At 41.5% G+C, this 20,073-nt stretch overlaps 2 protein-coding genes and 1 long non-coding RNA gene across 3 annotated transcripts in view; all 3 read left to right on the top strand.

Annotated features, from left to right (window-relative positions):
• LOC115184537 (zinc finger CCHC domain-containing protein 7) lies at window positions 1–1,117 on the top strand (the record flags this gene model as incomplete). The annotated part of the gene is given in 2 exon segments (XM_029745386.1): window positions 1–258; window positions 682–1,117. Coding segments are annotated over 2 exon segments (644 nt in total), but the record flags the coding sequence as incomplete, so codon positions are not given.
• Window positions 1,118–3,499: 2,382 nt separating this feature from the next.
• On the top strand, window positions 3,500–4,623 carry LOC115184540 (uncharacterized). The gene is made up of 2 exons (XR_003874399.1): window positions 3,500–3,999; window positions 4,061–4,623. It is a non-coding gene; the product is annotated as an uncharacterized LOC115184540 (long non-coding RNA).
• A 4,386-nt stretch (window positions 4,624–9,009) lies between these two features.
• The window catches only part of LOC115184533 (phosphoglucomutase-2-like), a 33,047-nt gene continuing 21,983 nt past the window's right edge, over window positions 9,010–20,073 (top strand). The window contains 3 exon segments of the mRNA XM_029745380.1: window positions 9,010–9,240; window positions 10,589–10,756; window positions 11,610–11,804. Of these exon segments, the coding sequence (XP_029601240.1) occupies window positions 9,166–9,240; window positions 10,589–10,756; window positions 11,610–11,804 (438 nt within the window). The 5' untranslated portion in view covers window positions 9,010–9,165.

The following is a 20,073-nucleotide window of genomic DNA, read 5'->3' as shown; positions in this document are numbered from 1 at the left end:
AGGAAGCGGGTCTGTTTCAGTGTCAGCTCTCACCGGACGGTGGCGCCAGAGACGAACCGCCGGTCAAACGCCAGAGAACCAACTCTAACCGGGGCTCCAGTCCGTACCAGAACTACCCCCCTAAACCTTCCCATCTCCCTCCCTGCCCCGGGGCTTCCCCTAACCGTACCCATTTCAGGTTCGTCCGTGGCCAAGTGAAACCCTGGACTCCTAAACACAAGCTAAAGGAGACCAGAGAGGGGAAACATTTCAGTCCAGGTACCATCTCATCTTCAGGTTGGGTTAATGGGGACAGTAATGGGATTTTAGTCTTCTCTCTAGGATCTGTTGGATTAGCTATCGGCTGGTCTAATCACACCTCTCCTACCCTTCTTCTCATCCTCTCTCCTCGCTTCCTTTCCTCGCTTCCTTTCCTACCCTTCTTCTCATCCCCTCTCCTTGCCTCCTTTCCTCGCCTCCTTTCCTCGCCTCCTTTCCTCGCCTCCTCTCCTCCCCTTCTTCTCATTGCCTCTATTCGCCTCCTTTCCTCGCCTCCTTTCCTCGCCTCCTCTCCTCCCCTTCTTCTCATTGCCTCTCCCCCTCTCCTTCTCTCCTTTCCTTCCCTCCTCTTCCCTCCACCCGTCCTCCCCCTCCTCTCTTCCCCTCTTTTTCCTCTCCTCGCCACCTCTCCCTAACCCACAGCTTCAGCCACGCCCAAATCCAACATGGCTGACAGGAGCCAGCCGGGGAGTGAGAAAAGGCAGAAGAAGAAACAACTGAAACCGGCCAAAAACAAAATGGTCGCCGCCGCGGACGAGTCTCTCGACTTCCCCCGAGGACAAGACCCCTCCGCCAGGAGGAAGAAGAAGGGGCACGAGGGCCGTCCCTCTTCGGCCGGAGCCCCCCCCACCTTCCATCCGAAGGACCCCCCCTCCCACGCCCCCGACCGTCTGTTTGGGGCGGCGAAGAAGAAGGGAGCGCAGAAGAAGAGGGATAATGGGAGGGACAGGAAGGCTGCTAAGGAGGAGGAGATGGACCCCACGGACGAAAACCTGTTCCTCATCAAACAGAGGAAACCAAGGAGATAACATGGAGGAGGGGGGGAACCTAGGAGATAACATGGAGGAGGGGGGGAACCTAGGAGATAACATGGAGGAGGGGGGGAACCTAGGAGATAACATGGAGGAGGGGGGGGACCTAGGAGATAACATGGAGGAGGGGGGTCCTCATCAAACAGAGAGAACCTAGGAGATAACATGGAGGGGGGGGGGAACCTAGGAGATAACATGGAGGAGGGGGGTCCTCATCAAACAGAGAGAACCTAGGAGATAACATGGAGGGGGGGGGAACCTAGGAGATAACATGGAGGAGGGGGGGGGACCTAGGAGATAACATGGAGGGGGGGGGTGTTCCTCATCAAACAGAGGAAACCAAGGAGATAACATGGAGGAGGGGGGGGGAACCTAGGAGATAACATGGAGGAGGGGGGGAAACCTAGGAGATAACATGGAGGAGGGGGGGAACCTAGGAGATAACATGGAGGAGGGGGGGGACCTAGGAGATAACATGGAGGAGGGGGGGAACCTAGGAGATAACATGGAGGAGGGGGGGGGGACCTAGGAGATAACATGGAGGAGGGGGGTCCTCATCAAACAGAGAGAACCTAGGAGATAACATGGAGGAGGGGGGGGGTGTTCCTCATCAAACAGAGGAAACCAAGGAGATAACATGGAGGAGGGGGGGAACCTAGGAGATAACATGGAGGAGGGGGGACCTAGGAGATAACATGGAGGAGGGGGGGAACCTAGGAGATAACATGGAGGAGGGGGGGAACCTAGGAGATAACATGGAGGAGGGGGGGGACCTAGGAGATAACATGGAGGAGGGGGGTCCTCATCAAACAGAGAGAACCTAGGAGATAACATGGAGGGGGGGGGGAACCTAGGAGATAACATGGAGGAGGGGGGTCCTCATCAAACAGAGAGAACCTAGGAGATAACATGGAGGGGGGGGAACCTAGGAGATAACATGGAGGAGGGGGGGGGACCTAGGAGATAACATGGAGGGGGGGGGGTGTTCCTCATCAAACAGAGGAAACCAAGGAGATAACATGGAGGAGGGGGGGGGAACCTAGAAGATAACATGGAGGAGGGGGGGAAACCTAGGAGATAACATGGAGGAGGGGGGGAACCTAGGAGATAACATGGAGGAGGGGGGGGACCTAGGAGATAACATGGAGGAGGGGGGGAACCTAGGAGATAACATGGAGGAGGGGGGGGGGACCTAGGAGATAACATGGAGGAGGGGGGTCCTCATCAAACAGAGAGAACCTAGGAGATAACATGGAGGAGGGGGGGGGTGTTCCTCATCAAACAGAGGAAACCAAGGAGATAACATGGAGGAGGGGGGGAACCTAGGAGATAACATGGAGGAGGGGGGACCTAGGAGATAACATGGAGGAGGGGGGGACCTAGGAGATAACATGGAGGAGGGGGGGGACCTAGGAGATAACATGGAGGAGGGGGGTCCTCATCAAACAGAGAGAACCTAGGAGATAACATGGAGGGGGGGGGTGTTCCTCATCAAACAGAGGAAACCAAGGAGATAACATGGAGGAGGGGGGGAACCTAGGAGATAACATGGAGGAGGGGGGTCCTCATCAAACAGAGAGAACCTAGGAGATAACATGGAGGAGGGGGGGGAACCTAGGAGATAACATGGAGGGGGGGGTGTTCCTCATCAAACAGAGGAAACCAAGGAGATAACATGGAGGAGGGGGGGAACCTAGGAGATAACATGGAGGAGGGGGGGGGACCTAGGAGATAACATGGAGGGGGGGTGTTCCTCATCAAACAGAGGAAACCAAGGAGATAACATGGAGGAGGGGGGGAACCTAGGAGATAACATGGAGGAGGGGGGGAAACCTAGGAGATAACATGGAGGAGGGGGGGGACCTAGGAGATAACATGGAGGAGGGGGGGACCTAGGAGATAACATGGAGGAGGGGGGGACCTAGGAGATAACATGGAGGAGGGGGGGGGGACCTAGGAGATAACATGGAGGAGGGGGGTCCTCATCAAACAGAGAGAACATAGGAGATAACATGGAGGAGGGGGGGGTGTTCCTCATCAAACAGAGGAAACCAAGGAGATAACATGGAGGAGGGGGGGAACCTAGGAGATAACATGGAGGAGGGGGGACCTAGGAGATAACATGGAGGAGGGGGGGGACCTAGGAGATAACATGGAGGAGGGGGGGGACCTAGGAGATAACATGGAGGAGGGGGGTCCTCATCAAACAGAGAGAACCTAGGAGATAACATGGAGGAGGGGGGGGGTGTTCCTCATCAAACAGAGGAAACCAAGGAGATAACATGGAGGAGGGGGGGGAACCTAGGAGATAACATGGAGGAGGGGGGTCCTCATCAAACAGAGAGAACCTAGGAGATAACATGGAGGAGGGGGGGGACCTAGGAGATAACATGGAGGAGGGGGGGACCTAGGAGATAACATGGAGGAGGGGGGGTCCTCATCAAACAGAGAGAACCTAGGAGATAACATGGAGGAGGGGGGGGTGTTCCTCATCAAACAGAGAGAACCTAGGAGATAACATGGAGGAGGGGGGGGTGTTCCTCATCAAACAGAGGAAACCTAGGAGATAACATGGAGAGGGGGGGTGTTCCTCACCAAACAGAGAGAACCTAGGAGATAACATGGAGGAGGGGGGGGTGTTCCTCATCAAACAGAGGAAACCTAGGAGATAACATGGAGAGGGGGGGTGTTCCTCACCAAACAGAGAGAACCTAGGAGATAGCATGGAGGGGGGGGGGTGTAAAGTGCATATGTCATAGACATTTTTGGCAAAGCTTTCATGTACAGTACAAATGTGTGTGTGTGTGTGTGTGTGTGTGTGTGTGTGTGTGTGTGTGTGTGTGTGTGTGTGTGTGTGTGTGTGTGTGTGTGTGTGTGTTTTGGGGGGGGTAACTCTTTGAAGGACTCATTCTGTTTTATTAAAGGAGAGGTTTCAGAGACCTGATATCACCGTTCTAAAGACTACGTCCTGTCAATATATTAAAGGAGAGGTTTCAGAGACCTGATATCACCGTTCTAAAGACTACGTCCTGTCAATATATTAAAGGAGAGGTTTCAGAGACCTGATATCACCGTTCTAAAGACTACATCCTGTCAATATATTAAAGGAGAGGTTTCAGAGACCTGATATCACCATTCAACAGACTACATCCTGTCAATATATTAAAGGAGAGGTTTCAGAGACCTGATATCATCATTCTAAAGACTACGTCCTGTCAATATATTAAAGGAGAGGTTTCAGAGACCTACATCCTGTCAATATATTAAAGGAGAGGTTTCAGAGACCTGTTATCATCGTTCTAAAGACTACGTCCTGTCAATATATTAAAGGAGAGGTTTCAGAGACCTACATCCTGTCAATATATTAAAGGAGAGGTTTCAGAGACCTGTTATCATCATTCTAAAGACTACGTCCTGTCAATATTTTAAAGGAGAGGTTTCATTATAATACTACCAAATAAATCGGGCCTTGAATTTCCTCAACTGTACATTGTATGTTTGAATATTTGCACCCACCAGACGTAACACTATTAAAATGTAGCTTGGAGACATACAGGCTGTGTGTTACTGATCTATATTAACCCCCCACCCCATCTAGGATGTTATATTTCTATGGTTCAGAGTAGGAGGGCTGATCTATATTAACCTCCCACCCCATCTAGGATGTTATATTTCTATGGTTCAGAGTATGAGGGCTGATCTATATTAACCTCCCACCCCATCTAGGATGTTATATTTCTATGGTTTAGAGTAGGAGGGCTGATCTATATTAACCTCCCACCCCATCTAGGATGTTATATTTCTATGGTTCAGAGTAAGATCCCAGATCAGCTATCCTACTCTATCACTCATAATGAATCAGACTGGGTACATGATCCCAGATCTGAGAACACGCCGCCTGGTTCCCAGTAACACCATGTAAAGGCTGGTTCTCTGAGACTCATAATGAATACACCGCCTGGTTCCCAGTAACACCATGTAAAGGCTGGTTCTCTGAGACTCATAATGAATACACCACCTGGTTCCCAGTAACACCATGTAAAGGCTGGTTCTCTGAGACTCATAATGAATACACCGCCTGGTTCCCAGTAACACCATGTAAAGGCTGGTTCTCTGAGATTCATAATGAATACACCGCCTGGTTCCCAGTAACACCATGTAAAGGCTGGTTCTCTGAGACTCATAATGAATACACCACCTGGTTCCCAGTAACACCATGTAAAGGCTGGTTCTCTGAGACTCTGAGAATACACCACCTGGTTCCCAGTAACACCATGTAAAGGCTGGTTCTCTGAGACTCATAATGAATACACCACCTGGTTCCCAGTAACACCATGTAAAGGCTGGTTCTCTGAGACTCGTAATGAATACACCGCCTGGTTCCCAGTAACACCATGTAAAGGCTGGTTCTCTGAGATTCATAATGAATACACCACCTGGTTCCCAGTAACACCATGTAAAGGCTGGTTCTCTGAGACTCATAATGAATACACCACCTGGTTCCCAGTAACACCATGTAAAGGCTGGTTCTCTGAGACTCATAATGAATACACCGCCTGATATCCAGTAACACCATGTAAAGGCTGGTTCTCTGAGACTCATAATGAATACACCACCTGGTTCCCAGTAACACCATGTAAAGGCTGGTTCTCTGAGACTCATAATGAATACACCACCTGGTTCCCAGTAACACCATGTAAAGGCTGGTTCTCTGAGACTCATAATGAATACACCACCTGGTTCCCAGTAACACCATGTAAAGGCTGGTTCTCTGAGACTCTGAGAACACACCACCTGGTATCCAGTAACACCATGTAAAGGCTGGTTCTCTGAGACTCGTAATGAATACACCGCCTGGTTCCCAGTAACACCATGTAAAGGCTGGTTCTCTGAGATTCATAATGAATACACCACCTGGTTCCCAGTAACACCATGTAAAGGCTGGTTCTCTGAGACTCATAATGAATACACCACCTGGTTCCCAGTAACACCATGTAAAGGCTGGTTCTCTGAGACTCGTAATGAATACACCACCTGGTATCCAGTAACACCATGTAAAGGCTGGTTCTCTGAGACTCGTAATGAATACACCACCTGGTTCCCAGTAACACCATGTAAAGGCTGGTTCTCTGAGACTCTGAGAACACACCGCCTGGTATCCAGTAACACCACGTAAAGGCTGGTTCTCTGAGTCTCATAATGAATACACCACCTGGTTCCCAGTAACACCATGTAAAGGCTGGTTCTCTGAGACTCGTAATGAATACACCACCTGGTATCCAGTAACACCATGTAAAGGCTGGTTCTCTGAGACTCGTAATGAATACACCACCTGGTTCCCAGTAACACCATGTAAAGGCTGGTTCTCTGAGACTCTGAGAACACACCACCTGGTATCCAGTAACACCACGTAAAGGCTGGTTCTCTGAGTCTCATAATGAATACACCACCTGGTTCCCAGTAACACCATGTAAAGGCTGGTTCTCTGAGACTCTGAGAATACACCACCTGGTTCCCAGTAACACCATGTAAAGGCTGGTTCTCTGAGTCTCTGAAAATACACCACCTGGTTCCCAGTAACACCATGTAAAGGCTGGTTCTCTGAGACTCATAATGAATACACCACCTGGTTCCCAGTAACACCATGTAAAGGCTGGTTCTCTGAGACTCGTAATGAATACACCGCCTGGTTCCCAGTAACACCATGTAAAGGCTGGTTCTCTGAGATTCATAATGAATACACCACCTGGTTCCCAGTAACACCATGTAAAGGCTGGTTCTCTGAGATTCATAATGAATACACCACCTGGTTCCCAGTAACACCATGTAAAGGCTGGTTCTCTGAGACTCATAATGAATACACCACCTGGTTCCCAGTAACACCATGTAAAGGCTGGTTCTCTGAGACTCATAATGAATACACCGCCTGATATCCAGTAACACCATGTAAAGGCTGGTTCTCTGAGACTCATAATGAATACACCACCTGGTTCCCAGTAACACCATGTAAAGGCTGGTTCTCTGAGACTCGTAATGAATACACCGCCTGGTTCCCAGTAACACCATGTAAAGGCTGGTTCTCTGAGATTCATAATGAATACACCACCTGGTTCCCAGTAACACCATGTAAAGGCTGGTTCTCTGAGACTCATAATGAATACACCACCTGGTTCCCAGTAACACCATGTAAAGGCTGGTTCTCTGAGACTCATAATGAATACACCACCTGGTTCCCAGTAACACCATGTAAAGGCTGGTTCTCTGAGACTCATAATGAATACACCACCTGGTTCCCAGTAACACCATGTAAAGGCTGGTTCTCTGAGACTCATAATGAATACACCGCCTGATATCCAGTAACACCATGTAAAGGCTGGTTCTCTGAGACTCATAATGAATACACCACCTGGTTCCCAGTAACACCATGTAAAGGCTGTTTCTCTGAGACTCGTAATGAATACACCACCTGGTATCCAGTAACACCATGTAAAGGCTGGTTCTCTGAGACTCATAATGAATACACCACCTGGTTCCCAGTAACACCATGTAAAGGCTGGTTCTCTGAGTCTCATAATGAATACACCACCTGGTTCCCAGTAACACCATGTAAAGGCTGGTTCTCTGAGACTCTGAGAATACACCACCTGGTTCCCAGTAACACCATGTAAAGGCTGGTTCTCTGAGTCTCTGAAAATACACCACCTGGTTCCCAGTAACACCATGTAAAGGCTGGTTCTCTGAGACTCATAATGAATACACCACCTGGTTCCCAGTAACACCATGTAAAGGCTGGTTCTCTGAGACTCGTAATGAATACACCACCTGGTATCCAGTAACACCATGTAAAGGCTGGTTCTCTGGGTCTCATAATGAATACACCGCCTGGTTCCCAGTAACACCATGTAAAGGCTGGTTCTCTGAGACTCGTAATGAATACACCACCTGGTATCCAGTAACACCATGTAAAGGCTGGTTCTCTGAGTCTCATAATGAATACACCACCTGGTTCTTTCTCCTGAGTGATCGGATTATTATCAATTAAAGCTCCCATCGTTTTGATCAATGTCTCTTCTTGTGTGTGTGTGTGTGTGTGTGTCGTACACTGCACATTAGCTGTACAACCAGATTGTGAACTATCCTGACCCTCCTAGAAGGTACAACTCTCCCCAGCACCCAACATAACTGACCATCCTGACCCTCCTAGAAGGTACAACTTACCCCAGCACCCAACATAACTGACCATCCTGACCCTCCTAGAAGGTACAACATACCACAGCTCCCAACATAACTGAGCACCATCCTGACCCTCCTAGAAGGTCCAACTTGATCCACCATCCTGACCCTCCTAGAAGGTACAACATACCACAGCACCCAACATAACTGACCATCCTGACCCTCCTAGAAGGTCCAATTTGCCATATGGTACAAGGTTCTGACAGATGGGCGTGGCAAGAACACAGCCAAGAAACCCATCAAACCACACCCCCAATTCTGTCATGGTCGCCCAACGGGTTTCCACTAGTTACCACAGCCACAAAGTAAGAATTGGATTTATCGTACAAATTCATGAAAACTTTGCTTTTTGGTCTTCATTTAAGGTTAGGGTTAGGCATAAGGTTAGTAGTGTGGTTAAGTTTAAAATATGACAGAAGAAGAATTAACAAGAACCTAAAAGACGAAACAAAATGTAAAAAAAACCCCAGAGGGAATAGTTATGACAGTGTAAGACAATGACACGTATTCAGAAAATAAATCGTTATAATATTGGACCTTAGACAAGAGTTTCTTATTATTTAGACAAAAAATACATAAAGTCTATCAAAAAGACTTTGAAGCAGCGGGGTTGCCATGACTATTTCTCTCCAAAACGTGTGACGCTAGCGGAAGGGCAAGGCCACGTCCAGTCCATTGACCAATTAGAGTTCGTTAAATCAACAGTCTCCGCCTCTCGTTTTGTCCGTTCACACTGAACACGGAAGTGAAACTGGGACTCACAGTTTAGTTTTTTTTAATCGAGATATTTTTTATTAATGTGCAAGTACAACTCCCAGTCATATAAACACAGACGCTTTAGTGCTGAAAACAACGGGACAATATGGAGAACGGATTATCCTCGACTGGTGACAGTAAATTGGACCAAGCCATTAACCAGTGGTTGCAGTTTGACAAGGTAAGTTGTCAAGGGGGTAAATTTATAGCTAGTTTACTAACAACAACAAGTCACAACGTTTATTAACTTCTGGTTTTTGGCCCAAGTCACAACGTTTATTAACTTCTGGTTTTTGGCCCAAGTCACAAGTTCGCTAACGAACATTAACTGTTATAGTACACAGCCCATAATAAATCGGAGTTAACAACAAGCGGATACAGTAGATGAAACGTTATTTCTGCTGTATAAACTCACTACTGGAAGTCTCTCTGGGTTATACCGTCTGCTAAATGACTCAAATGTATTTCAATGTTTTGGGTTTCTGTGGTCAGCTAGCTACCAAACTAACTAGAGTTAGCCTTGGTTTTCTAGCTAGGTACATAACCCTTTTTTTCACTTATTAACATACATTGCTGACACAGTAAATGTAGTTATTTATGCATCAATAGACAACTAACGTCAGTAGTTGGAATAGAAAAGTAGGAAATTCTAGGAAGACTAGCAGCTAGTGACCATGATTGAAGACTGGTGTTTCATCGTGTTCTTGAAAGTTGTATCAACTATTGTCAGCTACATTGTATTTTGCTACATGTTTTGCACAGATCGACTCTTAATGATTCATTAGACTTGTACTTGTCTACGCCCGTTGTATTTGGCGACATAACAGTAGCAGCGAGGAGCTACTGTTAGCTAGCTGGCTGGGCATTGTAATCAACACACACCCGCCAAGGGACATTCACGTGTTTTTAAACGGAAACGGGACGCCACCAATCAGACAGAAATGGGAGAAGTACATGTGATTTAAATTATCATCTTAACATAATAACGTTACCTCCTGATAATTGTCAGGCATGTGGCTGGGAATGAGATGGGGTGGACAGTGGTGTGTGTGTGTGTGTGTGTGTGTGTGTGTGTACATTACTGTCATGCTTATGACTTGGCTTTTCCCTCCCTCTCCTCTTTTCAACGAGGGGTCTGTGGAGGATCTGCAGAGATGATTCTGCACATGTACACACACACTCCAGGGATTCACATTCATGTCTGAAAAGCACTCGCTCATTGGTGAAATCAGAAGTATTTTTTGTTGTTGATTGATTGACCGAAGAAGATTGTCATTATTGGCCTGAAAAATGTGAAGTGGCTGTTTTCATCTTCACACAGGGGAGGGACCAGTAACACCAGATTACTGGGATTCTATGCATTTTGGTTGTTATCAGTAAAAAAAAAAAATCCCAATGGGCCAAGCTCAACTGGTGTGACACCGGGCAATAGGGCCTCCCTTAACTGCCCCTCTCCCTCACCCTTCCAAGAGGGGGCTCTGGAGGATATACAGAGGTGACCCTGTAACCCTCCTCTCCCCTTCCTGTAGAACCCCCAGACAGTGGCGTTGGTGCAGGGCCTGGTGAAGGACGGGGCGGTTGGGGAGCTGCGAAGGTGTTTTGGCTCTAGGATGGAGTTTGGGACGGCTGGTCTCAGAGCTGCAATGGGACCAGGGATTTCCTGTATGAACGACCTCACCATCATACAGACCACACAGGTATGACCTACGACCTCCCCATCATACAGACCACACAGGTATGACCTACGACCTCCCCATTATACAGACCACACAGGTATGACCTACGACCTCCCCATCATACAGACCACACAGGTATGACCTACGACCTCCCCATTATACAGACCACACAGGTATGACCTACGACCTCCCCATCATACAGACCACACAGGTATGACCTACGACCTCCCCATCATACAGACCACACAGGTATGACCTACGACCTCACCATCATACAGACCACACAGGTATGACCTACGACCTCACCATCATACAGACCACACAGGTATGACCTACGACCTCACCATCATACAGACCACACAGGTATGACCTACGACCTCACCATCATACAGACCACACAGGTATGACCTACTATACAGACCACACAGGTATGACCTACGACCTCGCCATCATACAGACCACACAGGTATGACCTACAACCTCGTCATTATACAGACCACACAGGTATGACCTCACCATCATACAGACCACACAGATGACCTACGACCTCACCATCATACAGACCACACAGGTATGACCTACGACCTCCCCATCATACAGACCACACAGGTATGACCTACGACCTCCCCATCATACAGACCACACAGGTATGACCTACGACCTCCCCATCATACAGACCACACAGGTCGTAGACACACACACACACACACACACACACACACACACACACACACACATCATGGTCATTAGCTCCTGCTGATTATGTGGTGTCAACACACAACAATGCTTTTAGTGTTTGATTAAAGTGCTTCTCTCCCCCTTCTCCTCTCTCCCCCTTCTCCCCTCTCCCCCTTCTCCCCTCTCCCTCCCCCAGGGGTTCTGTAAGTATCTGGAGCACTGTTTCGGGGAGGGTCTGAAGGAGAGGGGTGTGGTGGTAGGGTTTGATGCCCGCGCCCACCCTCCCAGTGGAGGCAGCAGTAAACGTTTTGCCAGCCTGGCGGCTGCCGTGTTCATCGGCCGAGGAGTACCCGTCCACCTGTTCTGTGACATCACACCCACACCCTTCGTGGTAATAACACACCTGTTTATATAATAACACACCTGTTTATATAATAACACACCTGTTTATATAATAACACACCTGTTTATATAATAACACGCCTGTTTATATAATAACACGCCTGTTTATATAATAACACACCTGTTTATATAATAACACACCTGTTTATATAATAACACAACACACCTGTTTATATAATAACACGCCTGTTTATATAATAACTCACCTGTTTATATAATAACACACCTGTTTATATAATAACACACCTGTTTATACGCCTGTTTATATAATAACACACCTGTTTATATAATAACACACCTGTTTATATAATAACACGCCTGTTTATATAATAACACACCTGTTTATATAATAACACACCTGTTTATATAATAACACGCCTGTTTATATAATAACACACCTGTTTATATAATAACACACCTGTTTATACGCCTGTTTATATAATAACACACCTGTTTATATAACACACCTGTTTATATAATAACACGCCTGTTTATATAATAACACACCTGTTTATATGCCTGTTTATATAATAACACGCCTGTTTATATAATAACACACCTGTTTATATAATAACACGCCTGTTTATATAATAACACGCCTGTTTATATAATAACACACCTGTTTATATAATAACACACCTGTTTATACGCCTGTTTATATAATAACACACCTGTTTATATAATAACACACCTGTTTATATAACACACCTGTTTATATAATAACACGCCTGTTTATATAATAACACACCTGTTTATATGCCTGTTTATATAATAACACGCCTGTTTATATAATAACACACCTGTTTATATAATAACACGCCTGTTTATATAATAACACGCCTGTTTATATAATAACACGCCTGTTTATATAATAACACGCCTGTTTATATAATAACACACCTGTTTATATAATAACACGCCTGTTTATATAATAACACGCCTGTTTATATAATAACACGCCTGTTTATATAATAACACGCCTGTTTATATAATAACACGCCTGTTTATATAATAATAACACGCCTGTTTATATAATAATAACACGCCTGTTTATATAATAATAACACGCCTGTTTATATAATAATAACACGCCTGTTTATATAATAACACGCCTGTTTATATAATAACACGCCTGTTTATATAATAACACGCCTGTTTATATAATAACACGCCTGTTTATATAATAACACGCCTGTTTATATAATAAACACGCCTGTTTATATAATAATAACACGCCTGTTATATAATAATAACACGCCTGTTTATATAATAATAACACGCCTGTTATATAATAACACGCCTGTTTATATAATAACACGCCTGTTTATATAATAACACGCCTGTTTATATAATAATAACACGCCTGTTTATACGCCTGTTTATATAATAACACGCCTGTTTATATAATAACACGGCTGTTTATATAATAACACGCCTGTTTATATAATAACACACCTGTTTATATAATAACACGCCTGTTTATATAATAACACGCCTGTTTTATATAATAACACGCCTGTTTATATAATAACACGCCTGTTTATATAATAACATGCCTGTTTATGCGCCTGTTTATATAATAACACGCCTGTTTATATAATAACACGCCTGTTTATATAATAACACGCCTGTTTATATAATAATAACACGCCTGTTTATATAATAATAACACGCCTGTTTATATAATAACACGCCTGTTTATATAATAACACGCCTGTTTATATAATAATAACACGCCTGTTTATATAATAATAACACGCCTGTTTATATAATAATAACACGCCTGTTTATATAATAACACGCCTGTTTATATAATAACACGCCTGTTTATATAATAACACGCCTGTTTATATAATAACACGCCTGTTTATATAATAACACGCCTGTTTATATAATAACACGCCTGTTTATATAATAACACGCCTGTTTATATAATAACACGCCTGTTTATATAATAATAACACGCCTGTTTATATAATAACACGCCTGTTTATATAATAACACGCCTGTTTATATAATAACACGCCTGTTTATATAATAATAACACGCCTGTTTATATAATAATAACACGCCTGTTTATATAATAATAACACGCCTGTTTATATAATAACACACCTGTTTATATAATAACACGCCTGTTTATATAATAACACGCCTGTTTATATAATAACACGCCTGTTTATGCGCCTGTTTATATAATAACACGCCTGTTTATATAATAATAACACGCCTGTTTATATAATAATAACACGCCTGTTTATATAATAATAACACGCCTGTTTATATAATAATAACACGCCTGTTTATATAATAATAACACGCCTGTTTATATAATAACACGCCTGTTTATATAATAACACACCTGTTTATAATAACACACGCCTGTTTATATAATCACACGCCTGTTTATATAATAACACGCCTGTTTATATAATAATAACACGCCTGTTTATATAATAACACGCCTGTTTATATAATAACACACCTGTTTATATAATAATAACACGCCTGTTTATATAATAACACGCCTGTTTATATAATAACACGCCTGTTTATATAATAACACACCTGTTTATAATAACACACGCCTGTTTATATAATCACACGCCTGTTTATATAATAATAACACGCCTGTTTATATAATAATAACACGCCTGTTTATATAATAATAACACGCCTGTTTATATAATAATAACACGCCTGTTTATATAATAATAACACACCTGTTTATATAACACACCTGTTTATATAACACACCTGTTTATATAATAACACGCCTGTTTATATAATAACACGCCTGTTTATATAATAACACGCCTGTTTATATAATAACACACCTGTTTATATAATAACACACCTGTTTATATAACACACCTGTTTATATAATAACACGCCTGTTTATATAACACACCTGTTTATATAATAACACGCCTGTTTATATAATAACACACCTGTTTATATAATAACACACCTGTTTATATAATAACACACCTGTTTATATAATAACACGCCTGTTTATATAATAATAACACCTGTTTATATAATAATAACACACCTGTTTATATAATAACACACCTGTTTATATAATAACACACCTGTTTATATAATAATAACACACCTGTTTATATAATAACACACCTGTTTATATAATAACACGCCTGTTTATATAATAATAACACCTGTTTATATAATAATAACACACCTGTTTATATAATAACACACCTGTTTATATAATAACACACCTGTTTATATAATAACACGCCTGTTTATATAATAACACACCTGTTATATAGTAACACGCCTGTTTATATAATAACACACCTGTTTATATAATAACACCTGTTATATAATAACACACCTGTTTATATAATAACACGCCTGTTTATATAATAACACACCTGTTATATAAAACACACCTGTTTATTAATAACACACCTGTTATATAATAATAACCGCCTGTTTATATAATAACACACCTGTTTATAAATAACACACCTGTTATATAATAACACACCTGTTTATATAATAAACACACCTGTTTATATATAACACCCTGTTTATATAATAACACACCTGTTTATTAATAACACACCTGTTTATAATAAACACGCCTGTTTATATAATAACACACCTGTTTATATAATAACACGCCTGTTTATATAATAATAACACACCTGTTTATATAATAACACGCCTGTTTATATAATAACACACCTGTTTATATAATAACACGCCTGTTTATATAATAACACACCTGTTTATATAATAACACGCTGTTATAATAATACACACCTGTTATATAATAACACGCCTGTTTATATATAACACACCTGTTTATATAATAACACACTGTTTATATAATAACACACCTGTTTATAAAACACACCTTTATATAAAACACTGTTATATAATAACACGCCTGTTTATATAATAACACACCTGTTATATAATAACACACCTGTTTATAAGTAAACACCTGTTTATGCGCCTGTTTATATAATAACACGCCTGTTTATATAATAACACACCTGTTTATATAATAACACGCCTGTTTATATAATAACACACCTGTTTATATAATAACACACCTGTTTATATAATAACACACCTGTTTATATAATAACACACCTGTTTATATAATAATAACACACCTGTTTATATAATAATAACACGCCTGTTTATATAATAACACACCTGTTTATATAATAACACACCTGTTTATATAATAACACACCTGTTATATAATAACACACCTGTTATATAATAATAACACACTGTTTATATAATAACACACTGTTTATATAATAACACACCTGTTTAATAATAATAACACACCTGTTTATAATAACACACCTGTTTATATAATAACACACCTGTTATATAATAACACGCCTGTTATATAATAACACGCCTGTTTATATAATAACACGCCTGTTTATATAAAACACCTGTTATATAATAACACGCCTGTTTATATAATAACACACCTGTTTATATAATAACACGCCTGTTATATAATAACACACCTGTTTATATAATAACACGCCTGTTTATATATAACACACCTGTTTATATAATAACACGCCTGTTTATATAATAAACACTGTTTATATAAAACACGCCTGTTTATATAATAACACGCCTGTTTATATAATAACACACCTGTTTATATAATAACACGCCTGTTTATATAATAACACACCTGTTTATATAATAACACGCCTGTTTATATAATAACACACCTGTTTATATAATAACACGCCTGTTTATATAATAACACACCTGTTTATATAATAACACACCTGTTTATATAATAACACACCTGTTTATATAATAATAACACGCCTGTTTATATAATAACACACCTGTTTATATAATAACACACCTGTTTATATAATAACACACCTGTTTATATAATAACACACCTGTTTATATAATAATAACACACCTGTTTATATAATAACACACCTGTTTATATAATAACACACCTGTTTATATAATAACACGCCTGTTTATATAATAACACACCTGTTTATATAATAACACGCCTGTTTATATAATAATAACACACCTGTTTATATAATAACACGCCTGTTTATATAATAACACACCTGTTTATATAATAACACGCCTGTTTATATAATAACACACCTGTTTATATAATAACACGCCTGTTTATATAATAATAACACACCTGTTTATATAATAACAGCCTGTTTATATAATAAACACACCTGTTATATAATAAACACCTGTTTATATAATAACACACCTGTTTATATAACAACACACCTGTTTATATAATAACACACCTGTTTATATAATAACACGCCTGTTTATATAATAACACACCTGTTTATATAATAACACACCTGTTTATATAGTAACACACCTGTTTATGCGCCTGTTTATATAATAACACGCCTGTTTATATAATAACACACCTGTTTATATAATAACACGCCTGTTTATATAATAACACACCTGTTTATATAATAACACACCTGTTTATATAAACACACACCTGTTTATATAATAACACACCTGTTTATATAATAACACACCTGTTTATATAATAATAACACACCTGTTTATATAATAATAACACGCCTGTTTATATAATAACACACCTGTTTATATAATAACACACCTGTTTATATAATAACACACCTGTTTATATAATAATAACACACCTGTTTATATAATAACACACCTGTTTATATAATAACACACCTGTTTATATAATAACACACCTGTTTATATAATAATAACACACCTGTTTATATAATAACACACCTGTTTATATAATAACACACCTGTTTATATAATAACACGCCTGTTTATATAATAACACGCCTGTTTATATAATAACACGCCTGTTTATATAATAAACACACCTGTTATATAATAACACGCCGTTTATATAATAACACACCTGTTTATATAAAACACGCCTGTTTATATAATAACACACCTGTTATATAATAACACGCCTGTTTATATAATAACAACCTGTTTATATAATAAAACACGCCTGTTTATATAATAACACACCTGTTTATATAATAACACGCCTGTTTATATAATAACACGCCTGTTTATATAATAACACACCTGTTTATATAATAACACGCCTGTTTATATAATAACACACCTGTTTATATAATAACACGCCTGTTTATATAATAACACGCCTGTTTATATAATAACACACCTGTTTATATAATAACACACCTGTTTATATAATAACACACCTGTTTATATAATAACACGCCTGTTTATATAATAACACACCTGTTTATATAGTAACACACCTGTTTATATAGTAACACACCTGTTTATATAATAACACACCTGTTTATATAATAACACACCTGTTTATATAATAACACACCTGTTTATACGCCTGTTTATATAATAACACACCTGTTTATATAATAACACACAGACACCCACACCCTTCATGGTACCCCTGTTTAAATAAGAAAAATCTCTCAGCATTATTATGGGGTTGGCTTCCCTGCATTATCACCTGTAGTCTAACTAATGTAGCGTCGTGGCTACATGGCTGAAACATGGGGTTTGGCTTCACTGCATTATCACCTGTAGTCTAACTAATGTAGCGTCGTGGCTACATGGCTGAAACATGGGGTTGTCACCTGTAGTCTAACTAGTAGCGTCGTGGCTACATGGCTTCACTGCATTATCACCTGTAGTCTAACTAATGTAGCGTCGTGGCTACATGGCTGAAACATGGGGTTGTCACCTGTAGTCTAACTAATGTAGCGTCGTGGCTACATGGCTTCACTGCATTATCACCTGTAGTCTAACTAATGTAGCGTCGTGGCTACATGGCTTCACTGCATTATCACCTGTAGTCTAACTAATGTAGCGTCGTGGCTACATGGCTTCACTGCATTATCACCTGTAGTCTAACTAATGTAGCGTCGTGGCTACATGGCTTCACTGCATTATCACCTGTAGTCTAACTAATGTAGCGTCGTGGCTACATGGCTGAAACATGGGGTTTGCTTCCCTGCGTTACCACCTGTAGTCTAACTAATATAGCATCGTGGCTACATGGCTGAAACATGGGGTTGTCACCTGTAGTCTAACTAATGTAGCATCGTGGCTACATGGCTGAAACATGGGGTTGGCTTCACTGCATTATCACCTGTAGTCTAACTAGTAGCGTCGTGGCTACATGGCTGAAACATGGGGTTGGCTTCACTGCATTATCACCTGTAGTCTAACTAATGTAGCGTCGTGGCTACATGGCTGAAACATGGGGTTGGCTTCACTGCATTATCACCTGTAGTCTAACTAATGTAGCGTCGTGGCTACATGGCTGAAACATGGGGTTGGCTTCACTGCATTATCACCTGTAGTCTAACTAATGTAGCGTCGTGGCTACATGGCTTCACTGCATTACCACCTGTAGTCTAACTAATGTAGCGTCGTGGCTACATGGCTGAAACATGGGGTTGGCTTCACTGCATTATCACCTGTAGTCTAACTAATGTAGCGTCGTGGCTACATGGCTGAAACATGGGTTTGGCTTCACTGCATATCACCTGTAGTCTAACTAATGTAGCGTCGTGGCTACATGGCTGAAACATGGGGTTTGGCTTCTATGATTATCACCTGTAGTCTAACTAATGTAGCGTCGTGGCTACATGGCTGAAACATGGGGTTTGGCTTCACTGCATTATCACCTGTAGTCTAACTAATGTAGCGTCGTGGCTACATGGCTGAAACATGGGGTTTGGCTTCACTGCATTATCACCTGTAGTCTAACTATGTAGCGTCGTGGCTACATGGCTGAAACATGGGGTTGGCTTCACTGCATTATCACCTGTAGTCTAACTAATGTAGCGTCGTGGCTACATGGCTGAAACATGGGGTTTGGCTTCACTGCATTATCACCTGTAGTCTAACTAATGTAGCGTCGTGGCTACATGGCTGAAACATGGGGTTGGCTTCACTGCATTATCACCTGTAGTCTAACTAATGTAGCGTCGTGGCTACATGGCTTCACTGCATTACCACCTGTAGTCTAACTAATGTAGCGTCGTGGCTACATGGCTGAAACATGGGGTTGTCACCTGTAGTCTAACTAATGTAGCGTCGTGGCTACATGGCTGAAACATGGGGTTGTCACCTGCATTATCACCTGTAGTCTAACTAATGTAGCGTCGTGGCTACATGGCTGAAACATGGGGTTGTTACCTGCATTATCACCTGTAGTCTAACTAATG

This window comes from Salmo trutta, unplaced genomic scaffold (genome assembly GCF_901001165.1).
Source record: "Salmo trutta unplaced genomic scaffold, fSalTru1.1, whole genome shotgun sequence".
In the NCBI taxonomy this organism is placed as follows: Eukaryota; Metazoa; Chordata; class Actinopteri; order Salmoniformes; family Salmonidae; genus Salmo; species Salmo trutta.
Note: the sequence above shows the minus strand (reverse complement) of the source record. Positions and strands in the feature narration are given on the sequence as shown.